Below are 12440 nucleotides of genomic sequence, written 5' to 3'. Positions count from 1 at the left end.
TCTGTAGCCGAGGATCGGACCGCCAAGGTTCCCGCCTTCGGCCACCACCCAACTCACACTGCACCCGACCTCCTTGGCCCCTCTCATAGGTGGTGAGCCCATGGGAAGGGGGACCCACGTTGCCTCTTCGGGCTGTGCCCGGCTGAGCCACATGGGTGCAGGCCCGGACACCAGGCGCTCGCCATCGAGCCCCACCTCCAGGCCTGGCTCCAGAGGGGGGCCCCGGTGACCCGCGTCCGGGCAAGGGAAAACGCCGTCCAAAGTTTTCATTCATCATAGGAGGTTTGAACCGCTCTTTGTCTCATCCCTCACCTAGGACCAGTTTGCCTTGGGTGACCCTACCAGGGGCATAAAGCCCCAGACAACAGAGCTCCTAGGATCATTGGGACACGCAAACCCCTCCACCATGATAAGGTGGCGGTTAAAGGAGGGGTGGTACAGGATATGTACGAGGGAAGTGCAACAGTGGTGAGGTCTGCGGTAGAAGTGATGGATGTGTGTAAGCTGGAGGTTGGATCACATCAGGACTCAGCTGTGAATCCTTTCTTATTTGCAATGGTGATGTACAGGTTGATAGAGGAGATTAGACAGGAGTGATGTTTGCGGAAGACATTGTGATCTGAAATGAGTGTAAGGAGTATGTTGAGGAGGCCCTGGAGAGATGGACATATGCTCTAGAGAGGAGATGAATTAAGGTCAGTAGGACCAAGACAAAATACATATGTGTGAATGAGAAGGATGTCTGTGAATGATGGGGATGCAGGGAGAAGAGCTGGTGAAGGTGGATGAGTTTAAATACTTGGGATCAACAGGACAGAGTATTGGGGAGTGTGGAAGAGAGGTGAAGAACAGAGTGCAGGCAAGATGGAGTGGTTGGATAAGAGTGTCAGGAGTGATTTATGATAGACGGGTACCAGCAAGAATGAAAGTGAAGGTCTGTGGAAAAACGGCAGTGAGACCAGCTACAGTGTGTTATATGGTTTGGAGACAGTGGCACTGACAGAAAGACAGGAGACAAAGCTGGAGGTGACAGAATTAAAGATGTTAAGATTTTCATTGGGTGTGATGAGGATGCATAGAATTAGGAATAAATACATTACAGGGTCAGCTCAGGTTGGATGGTTTGGAGACAAAACCAGAGAGGTGATATTGCGTGGTTTTGGAGATTTGCAGAGGAGAGATGCTGAGTATATTAGGAGAAGGATGCTAGGGATGGAGCTGACATGCAAGAAGAAAGGAAGCCCTAAGATTATGTCTATGGAAGTGTTGGGAGTGGATATGCAGGTGGAAACAGGTGATGTGCTGTGGTGACCCCTAAAGGGACCAGGCGAAAGAAGGAGAATCAGAAATACAAAGTTACATAACATTAAACTTTTCAATTATGAGTTTTGTTTGCATTAATTTTCTGTATGTTTTAATGGCACTCTTAAAGATAAATATGGTGTGTTTTAATTTTTGTTGAGCAGAATTAACTCATTTCATGTTTTATATTTAACAAATGTGATCCTCTGACATTGTCTTTTTTTCTGTTTTTACATTGCTGTCTAGATATTCCTCACCTCCGACCAAAACCACTGTATGTTCCGATTACTCGTAACAGTGAAACTACTTACTGTACAAGAGATCAGTATCTAGGAGCACGGGTTGCTTTCATTAATTGGCTTGTGACCTTCTTTCTGGAAAAGAAGTATATTACAACACAGAACATAAAGAATGGCACAGAAGTCTTTCCAAAAATTATACAGGCAAGTTTTGCAAAAATACATATTTTTTATTATTTATTTTTGGCATGTGTGTTATTGTGTGGTATACTAACTTCTTTTCTTACATTTGTCATTTTTCTCAAAATGCTGCTGTACATGTTTGAAGAAGCTCATTTGTCTGTCTGTCACAGTAGACTTTTTTTTTAAACACAGACACACTCTTCCTGCTTATTTGACTATCTTGTGATGATTAGGTTTTATAAAGACGAATTGTGCCTTGTTTGAAAGGAGAGAAACTGGAAAATTCAGAGGTCTAATTGGAGAAAGAAAAGTTTGTCGTGATTTTCAAATACTCGATCCAATAATTCACAAGTAAAGTAAAATTGCTAATCATCCATGATATAAAGGAAAGAGTGAATTGTGGCATTTGAAAGCTGAAACCCACCTTTTTTTTAACAGATAAAAGCCTTCCCATCAAATCGATCCCACCCAAGGTTATGTACTCACAAATGGGGAATTTGGGCTGCCGAATAGACACATGCAGTATGTCGTTTTGATGGCAAGCTATCAAACTTTTGAGTATAGTGCTTTGTAAACAGATGGTCTGTAATAGTTTCTCTTTTTAAAATGAGTATAGTATCAGTACGTGGGCAGCTACTAGAAAAGGGGGCAGGGTTTAAAAAATGTAATGTTCACAAGGTTACACCCCAGAGAACTTCTGTTATCTTTTGAATTTAAAGGTATTTATTTTTTATTATTCACAGTTTCAGATAAGTAAAGCAAGTTATTAATGATGTAATTGATTAAGTATTAACTAGAAAAAATAATTTGTCCTCCACACCAAAGCATGAGGAACACCATGTCTAATTGCATACAGGAATCAAAGAGTGATACCTTCAGGTTGCCATACAGTGGTGAGTGGTGCAGTTTCTAAACATGTCTTCAAACATTGGCACATATTTAAAAATGACCTGAGAAGAATTCTTAAGCCTGTATAGTAGAATGCAAGCAACAATAATATCAAAAGCTGCATTTAATTCTAAATGGTATCAATGGAATTAGTAAAGGATAGTAATAAGAAAACTTCTATGCGATTTTTGTAATTTTTTTGTAATTTGCTTTTACATTTGTATCCCTTGTTCTTCTTCACTTATGGGGACCTTTTCTTAAATACTGCAGTTTTCTTTACAACTTTGTTTTTTTTTGTACCTTCACTACTCTTCCTTATACATCCTTTGTACCTTAATTTTTCTTTTTTTTCTTTAAAAAACAAAATTTACCTTTGCAGAGCACACCAGCCAGCCTCTTCCCTTTACTATAACTACAGGCAAGGCTTGCCTTAACTATTTTGCAGCTAGGAATTGCTTTGGTATGGTGCCCTAAGTAGCACAATGCAAACATGTATTGTGATATTCACAAGTTTCATGAAGATAGTCCACCTTTGAGCTGCAACCAAAAAGAAACTATAAAGCTTCTGGTTGCATCTGCTATTACTAAATTTGTGGTGTGGGCAGCACATGACATAAAAAAACTCAGGGAGTTTTTGCAGCAGTCTGCTTCCTCTTCAAATAGGCACCATTGTCATCTGATTGGCCTCTGCATTCGTCAGAAGGACTATTTAGTTCTTCAAGTTTGTCCAGGGCAAGGGAAGATAAAATGTCTCCTGTTGGCTCTGTTGATGAAAGTAATTCTGTAAAGTGCTGTTTAATCCTGGGTACTTCCTCTGAAGTACTGCGTCACTGGACACTTTCAGCAGTTTCCACGAGGGCTGCTTGGTGAAACAAGATGAGGGTGCATGTTTTAAAAGTGAGCCTTAAGAAGCCGGCAAGATCACAATCATTGTTCTCTTGTTTGTTTCAGCGCATCACTGCACAATTGGATTATAATTATACCCATGGCATTACAGTTTTCTCTGGATTTATTTTTCTTCTCCTATGCCAGCTTTTTTGTGTTATTTCACCTCATTTGGAAAACGTTTTTTTCTGGGGAGCTCGCCCAAATTTTACAAATCTTCAGTTGCATCGGCATTACAGTAGGATAAAATTTTATATAACTTTTAGAAGGCTGTTCACAGGGGATTTAATTTCACAACTACACCACCATCATTTGTATCTAGGAATCTGAACTGTGTTTTGAGAGTTTATCATTTTTTGCTTTGTTGTGTTTCTTTAGTATCTGTGATATAAACAATTTTTGTCATTTGCTGCCATAAATATACACACAGATTTATTTATTTTTCATTTATTTATGTTACAGTTTATAAGAAATTACAGTTCACTAAAGAACTGCTGAATTATGGAGTTGGTCTTGGTGATGCCAGGCATCTTTGTCTTGGCAGCCAGCCTCACACACATGATTTGGTTATGAAGTAATCATTCTGTCTTCCGTTTCTCTGAACTTGTAACTTCTTTAGTTTAATAAACATATAATATATAGTGTAAAAAGGACGCTGTATAGTGCCTGATCCGGCACAGACTTACACAGAGGCACATGTAAAAACACAAAGACTTTATTTCTTTCTTCAGCTGGAGGGCACGTCTTCGCCCTGAACCCCCCAGCCACAACACAGTCCCAAGTACTAAGCACAACACAAATCACAACCCTCCTTCTGGCACCACCACTCCTCCCAGGCAACCTCGTCCTCTTCCTCCCGATTCTGGCCTTGAGTGGTGGTTGCCAGTCCTTTTTATAGCCCACCTGGAAGTGCTCCAAGTGCTTGATCACCTGTTCCTGATTGCACTTCCGGGCAGTGCTGTAGAGTTGTCTAGGTTGGCTCCAGAATCCATGCAGCACCCCCTGGCGGCCACCCCAGATCCCCACAGGGTTGTGGAGAACTCCATCTCCCTTGGAACCCTGCGGGAAACTGAGGCTGCCATCAAGTGTCCCGGGGGAGTTACTGAGGAGCCCATGACTGCTCTTCCGGAACAAATGTAGAAGGGGCAACCCGGTCACCTGCCACAATAGTAATCCTGAGCCCAAAATGTATATGCAAATTTTTACTTTCATGGGGGCCCTATGCCCGTAACCCCAATGAATCACAAGGGATAACTGTAACCACTTTTGTCATTCTGCCTACCTGTGGTACCTTACTGCTTAAATGGAAGCAAGTGGCACATGGAAAAAAAAAAACTTTTATTGTGGCTGGTGCAACCCTCCTGTTCCCCAGTATGCTTGGAGCACTAAGTGATTGTCAATGTCGCCTAAGCCATGAGTCAAGAATTACTACAAGTTTCTGGAGTGGCCTGCCTATATAGTCATTTTGTCCAAGTGTGCTTTGATAGCCCTTTGACTTCTTGTTTCAGATGACCTTCTGTTCCTTCCCACACAACTCATCTTTGTAGCTTGGCCAGCATTGCAGAGTAAGAAGGTGTAATCATCCCCCAGTCCCAGACAAAGCATGTTCTGCTCCTAATGAAATCGCATTGTCTAATGGGATATTTAACATGGAACCCACTTTCTTGCACTAGTTCACTTGCATCCTTCATGATATGAGCAGAAATAAATTGGATGTGCTGCTACTGTCACCTGCTATTGTCGTTTTGAAAACTTTGCATTTTATTAGCTGATTTGTAGAGAAGCTATGCTTGTCGTATTGTCTGCGTTAATGTTTCGACTATACACATGACCACTAATCAAACTAAAGTGTTTGCTTGACTGTTTCACTGTACTATTGTGTAAAAAAATAACTGTGAGTTTTATATTTGAACATCACTTTAAAACATTAATTCAAATCAAATTTTGATAATTTTAAATAAAGACAGAGGGTCAATATTTAAGCTACATGTCAGATTGCTTTACACCCAGAAGCAGAACAGGTGACTTCAGCAAACAAAAAGCATGCTGCACTTAGGTTGGTATGGAAATGTTTTGAGGAAAAGAATGATGGATTTTGCTGCAAACTATGCAATGCTGTACTGAAATATGTACAAAACTAAGCTGCTTGCAAGGGAAGGCTGTGGCCATCTAGTATCTCCTCCACATGAAGAAGAAACACCTTTAGTTAATGTTGTTTAGAGACAAACACAAAGAGGACATATAAAGTGGTTTAGCACGACATGTTACCAGTCATTGTATTTAGTTGCAAATGCTTTTTGCAGATAATCAGTTTATTCAGCCATTTTACTGAGAAGCTGCAATACTCGAAAAGTTAGATCGCCAAAGACAATAAGCATAATTTTTCCTCCTTAAAGGCGTGCCTCATTTATGGTCAAGTACAATTTTTCATCTGTTCTTCCATTTTCGCAAATAAAGCCCACTATTTATTGTCGCATTTGCATTCATTCTCATGCCTGCTATGGCTTTGAAAACTTTGCAAGAGAGCCGCTGTTCACTTGGAACTCAATTGCTTGATCCAATATGTGCTAATTCACATATTCTTCCTTCCCTAAATCAAATTAATGCTGGCTGTGCTAAATCCCATTTGATGTGAGTTTCACCAAAGTGAAATAAATGGAACACGGGCAGTTTTCAGATTTGTTTTTTTTTTCTTCTTTTATCATGCATATTGAAACAATGTCAGTGATTATAAGTGTGACATTTTTTCATTGATTATTTCATAGTTATTTACTGAAGACAGACAGCAGTTCACATCTGGAGAACACAATGTTCAGCAATATTGGTAGTAGTGGCAGGAGAGGATTTGTTGAAGTGAAAAGGATATACAAATGCAGTCAAGTGTGAGCTGGTGGAGAGAGGCAGGGTATCTATGTTTAATGGCAATGGGTGTGCTAGTAATAGGGAGTCTTTTGTGTAAAAAAAAAAAAAAAAAAAAAAAATCAGTAACATTTTCTGAATATAATTTCAGATTTGCAAGAACATGGGCATTTGAAGCGGAGAAATTTAGAAAAGGTCATGAAAGGACACAAGAGTAAAGTGCACACTGATGATGTAATTAAAAATTTGAAAACACGATTCCATTTGGTGTTGGCTGTGGCACTTCTAGTATTAAATCAAAGTTGAACCTCAATATTTGAGACTGCTCAAATTGTGTTTTAACAGCTGTAGCAGTCATCTTCATTAATTGTTACCAAATCCTTTCCTCTTTTCCCTTTTTTTAAGTCATTCATTAGTTAGGTAGTCCAGTTTGCCGTTGATGGATGACATATGTCAATGATATTTACCTGCACAGTGGTCTGTTGCAGAATCGCTGTAGTTCAACAAAGTGACTTGTAGACCATCTACAGATCATAATCTCAAACTAGAACTGTGGTTTGCTGTCTCTTTTGTTTGGATGGTTTAAAATTCTTATTAACCTAAATAGACCAGACCAAAACTGTTTGTATATACTATAATATATATATATATTTTATTATATTTTATTAATTTTATTGTAATCATTCCGTACAAATAGATCAATTTTTACAAAAAGTAGGATTGAAAACAAATCAAACTCCATCCCTGAGAAGGAGAGCATGGCCAAAGGAGTAATACTTAAAGCTAGTAAACATACCTAAATTGTTGAGTTTAATAGGGTATATACTATAATATTTTAATGGAAAATAGGGTTAGTATCACCTGTTATTCCAAAATGTATTTATAATTGTAAATGAATGAGTCAACTATTAAAGTTTCAGTTAACTAAAAAAAAATCACACATTTATTCTGTCATATAAATGCAATATCTTTTTAGTTATCAGTTGATCAAGAAATAAGCCACTTCTTCAAGTAATTTAATAATATTTCATAATTCTTTCATTTACTTAAATTCAGGAATACCCATTATTCCGAAAAGAAAGTGCAAGTTCACGGACTACATGAACAGCAAATATTCTTGTTTTCAAAATGGCAGAACAGATTCAATTAAGGGGCTAATGCTTACAAGACTCAATTTCAGTAGCAAGCTATGTAAAGATTTCTATTCATATTTATCCAATAACCCAGATTTACTGAGAAAAATAGCTTCAGTGGAAAAATATAAAAGAATGTAGGTAAATGCAAATAAACTAAATTGAAAAGAGTAGAATTATTTTTATTATAATTGTAGTTATAAACTGCTACTAAAGGTTTACATCATTTTCAAAAAACCATAAGACAGTATAAAGGCGTATTATGGCATCATAGGGAAAGGTGTCCTCAAAAGTCCTAATTTTTTAACCCAAATGTCCTCATTTCCAGAGAAAGACACTTGGCAGGCAGCCCTACACAGTGCATTATACAAATGAATCATCTGAGTGAGAGGATGAAGTCCTTTTAAAAGGGTGAAAGGAGCGTGAGAGATGGATTTGAATGTGGAAGGTGCTAGAAAGGAAGCGCTTTTGTTCAGTGTTGGTGACAGTGCATAGGAGTCACATGGGGTGGCCGCGCATGGGTGCAAATGAGAAGGAGTCGCACAGTGTGTGCAAATGGCATGGAGTGAACGTGTGAGTAGAGGGCAGCAACAGTGAAAGAGCGGTGTGCTTCTGGGCCGTAACACTGAAGCAAAAAACAGTATACAGGGGTTAGATTAGTCTGAGTGTGATTAAAGTTAATGTGATCACAGAGCTGCATTTATGTTGGCTCCTCCAGGTAGTCTTATCCTCCTCAGACAGGATTTGAGTTGCTTATTCTTTCAATTAAATCAGTTATCAGCAGTGAATTCAAAGTCAACAGTCTTTTTGATTGTTTCATTTTTTCTTTAATATATCTGTGTCTCATATGCTATGCCAACAATGTAATTGTTAATTCATTTCAATTAAGCTTTTCGGAAAAAGTTTAATTGATTTACATATTTTGCTTTGCAATATTTTTTATTGGTTTTCAGTTTTGAAGGGTGATGCTGTTCATAGTTTTTCCTCTTCAACCTTCCCCATCTTTTAAACAAACTTTAATAAGAAAAAAAAGTGAATTTGTTAAGATTTACAGATATATATGGTCTCCTAATATTCTATGTTTAATTCTCCTGGGTCATCTGGTGCATGCTTAATTTTTCAAAACTTCAAAATTCAGAATTGCATGAATAACTACAATATATTTCATGGCATATGTTAGGTTTTCCAAATAATGCACAGTAAATGCCTTACTCTTATTTGTTGAGGAAGAGTGCCGCAGCATTATATTATTACTTTCTCGTATATGTAGTATAGAGAAAGTATAGTAATCATGAAAAAATTCGACCTTGACATTTTGATGAATCTTCACGTTTCATGCGTTCCTGAACAAGTTTTGACCATTTTTGTAATTATGTCTGTGTGTGTGTCAGTGTATGTATGTGTCTGTGTGTATGTATGGAAACATGATAACTTGAGAACGTATTGAGCTAGGTAAATTAAATTTGGCATATGGGTGCTGTATCAAAATGTTAATTTTCTATCAAATTTTGGGCAACATACATCAACTGGAAGTGGTACTTTACATGAACACATTTCAAAATTTTAAAAATAAACTGGTGCATAGTTTAAATAAACAATTAATTGAAAATTTGTATAGTAGTTTTTCATGTGAAATTGTATTATTAGAAGAGGAAAAATAATTAAAATTTTATATCGTTGTTAGTTAGGGTAAGAAACACATAGATAAAGAATTTTACCGTAATCAAGTAACCTGAAATTTTATCTTAACAGGTATCAGCACTTTTACATATGCATTACTACCATTATATAAATAGAAATAAGTAATTTAAGTTTTATTTGATCTTTACTTATCGTTAGATATAAAATTTGACCTTGATCAGGTGACTGGAAGTGGTATGTTACTGACCACAAAAACAATCAGATTTGAAATTTCAGTTTAAAGTAGTTCTTAGCTATATAAACTTGCATTATAAACAAAGATAAGTGATTGAAATTTTATAAGAAACACACAGATATGAAGTTTCATTATAATCAGACAACCGGAATTGGTATCTACTTTACCTGAACAGGTATAAGGAAAGATGATTGGAGAACAATCCAGAATATATATGCTTTACGTGTGGTGCTTTACAAAAGACTGGCAAATTGGCTCTCATCAATGTCCTTAACAAAATAACTAACTATAGTTAGTATACAGAAGTATACTTTTAATGTTTGGTATGGATCATTGTGACACATCTGGTATAATAAAAGTTTATTTTCTTATAGGATTGACTTTTTTTATGGGCATGAAATTTGTGTCTACCTTTTTTTATCCAGAACTAAGGATTTTCTAGTATTTACCCACCACTTTGATTGACTGAGAATATTTCAATATGCTTTCTTGACAGTTAATTCAGTGATATTGTTGAAGCAGGTTTATCTGTTAAATTAAATATTATATTTCGACATTTAGGTACTTGCTACTGTGGTTTTTGAAATGTACTTTTTGCTTTTTGTCATTTTGTGCTTAAAATACAGTACTTTTAGTGATTTAATAGTGTTTGTGAAATTTTCTTCATTGTGCTGGTTCTGAATTTCCACGAAAGGTTATTAATTCATTGGTGAAATTACGCAACTTTGTGTTAGTAAGTATACTTATCACGTATGATTGGCTACATATGCACACTAATAGTTGATAAGTTTGTTTTTCATTGTTACACATTATTTTGTCAACGAAAGAAATTTGTTTTATCGGTAATTACGGTGGTTGTTTGAACTAATTTAATAAACTGTATTACAATCAATGAAATCATTGTTTTATAATTTTTCCGGTTAATTTACATACCGTACCTTTGTGATTTGCGCTATGAATTTACTTCTTTGTCCTTATGTTTAATTGAATATATTGTATTTCATATATGTTTTGATCCTTCATCAATTTTGTACTGTTTGTAAATTAATTGACATTTTTTATTGTTTTCCGTGTTTTTTGGGTGCCTGAAATTTTTTTAATTATCTACATTTAATTTTTTATTTGAAAATGAGAGTTAAAAAGCAAACAGCATCGCAAAGACAGAAGAAAATGAATCTGTTGCATACATACATTTAATATAAACAGAATGAAAGAGTTAAAGACAGGGCTAGAATAATATATAATTTTGGAAATATCTAAGTATTCATCTTATTTAGTAACAGTTCATTAACTACATTGCATGTATTATTATTTTTAACCTTTATTTAACCTATTGACAATGGAAAGAAATTAAATGGTATACACACAATATACACAGTATACAGTAATTGGAAAATTATATAATCATGTAAAAAAACAATCAAATAAACTTTAAATTTGAATAGGTACATGTTTTGTTTCGCAAGTTGACACATATTCTTACAATTATTATGTAATCTCTACGTATGCGACAAAGTCGAGTGCAGAACACTCCAGATTTTATAGTGTGAAGTTCTGTTTATTGTAATCTGTTATGTATGTACTCTCAGGCATATTTGCTGTAAATTGACAATAATACGGATTTTGTTTTAGCCACGCATCTCCCCCAAAATATAATGCGCTCCTGCTAAATTAATTCTGGTACTCAAACTGGCTTAGAGAAAGATTTTTCTCAGGATTCAGATAAATAAGCTGTCAGTTTATATTCACACACACACACCCACACACCCAACTTCACACTCCCTCTCACTAAGTTGTAGTCACTGCTTCACCTAGCCTACATATTCTTGGGGATGTGGAAGGAAACTCCACAGTCATTCAGTGATAAAATGCAAACTCCATGCCAAAAACCACTTAGCACAAGAGTATAATTATGTAGAGTATAATTATCAAGTTGTTGATGGTGATGAACAATTGAGGATAGTATTTACAGAGTTTTAACACAAGTTTTAATGTATTTCCATTTAAGAGATGTTTATTTTTTCAGTTAAATCAGTCATCAGCAGTGCATTCAAAGTCAACAGTCATTTTGATTGTTTAACACTAGAATTAACAGAGCCAGTGAAAAAACTCGTAAATCTGGCCCACCTTAAATCCCTTTGCACCTCTCTGTCAGCATCTTTTGTCTTCTAAATGTGTCGATAAGCAGCAAGCAGCCTGCTATACCATCCCCCTCACCGCCTCAGAACGGGCAAGACGTTCTCCCAGTTCCTGCCTTGATTGATTATCTGGGAGTGAGCTACCCAGAATTGTAAGGGGAAATAATTTGATGTGTGTTTTGTGTCTACAACAATCTGTATAAACATAGTTAAAACAGAAACGTTTTTCATGTTTTAGTAATAAATAACAAAATGTAGACATGAACTGTATAATATGTAAAGGCTCATGGCCAAATATCAAATAAACACTTTCACAAAAGGTGTAAGTATGATACGACAGCTTCCGTGGTGCTGTGGTTAGAACTGCCGACTTATAATCCGGAGGTCGTGAATTTGAAACCAGCTCCCGGGCAAATTTACCATTTAGAGTAGTGAGCTGCTCTTATTGTTAATATTATACAATAAAACATACATTTGATTTGTGTCTGTAACAGCCTCTGTAAATTTATAGTAAAAATTAGCATTTTTTTTTTTTTACCTTTACTCTCTCTGTCATGATACAACACCGCAAACCTCAAACCAGATCTGACGCGGTTACTTTTTATCTGTAACTGGGAATAACTGTAGATGTGAGTGGTATTTTAAGACAATGGAACTGGAAATTCTCTGATCTGGATGGATAAAAGCTGACAGACAAACGCTGGTGAATATGCCTTCTTCGTATCTCACCGTCACTTCAGTTTTATTGAGTGTTCCTGCTCAAGCTGAATTAGTATGCGCCTTATGGTCCATGATGTCAAAGCTGCACTGACAAAAAAACAAAGACATAGGTATATATGATATTTGGAATAACACATTTTATGACCTGTATAGTACATTTTAGAAAACATTGTGGCACTGATGCAAGATTATTAATATTATTCATATTCATTCGCAT

The 12440-nt window shown here is 36.3% G+C and overlaps 1 protein-coding gene across 4 annotated transcripts in view; it reads left to right on the top strand.

Annotated features, from left to right (window-relative positions):
• Positions 1-12440, top strand: part of ralgapa2 (Ral GTPase activating protein catalytic subunit alpha 2) — a 789870-nt gene that overhangs the window by 168187 nt on the left and 609243 nt on the right. For all 4 annotated transcript variants that reach the window (XM_051925541.1, XM_051925545.1, XM_051925542.1 and 1 more), the window contains exon 9: positions 1549-1745. In XM_051925541.1, the coding sequence (XP_051781501.1) occupies positions 1549-1745 (197 nt within the window). The remainder of the gene's footprint in view (positions 1-1548; positions 1746-12440) is intronic.

This window comes from Erpetoichthys calabaricus, chromosome 3 (assembly GCF_900747795.2).
Source record: "Erpetoichthys calabaricus chromosome 3, fErpCal1.3, whole genome shotgun sequence".
Taxonomy (NCBI): domain Eukaryota; kingdom Metazoa; phylum Chordata; class Cladistia; order Polypteriformes; family Polypteridae; genus Erpetoichthys; species Erpetoichthys calabaricus.
This window is presented reverse-complemented; position numbering and strand designations above follow the sequence as displayed.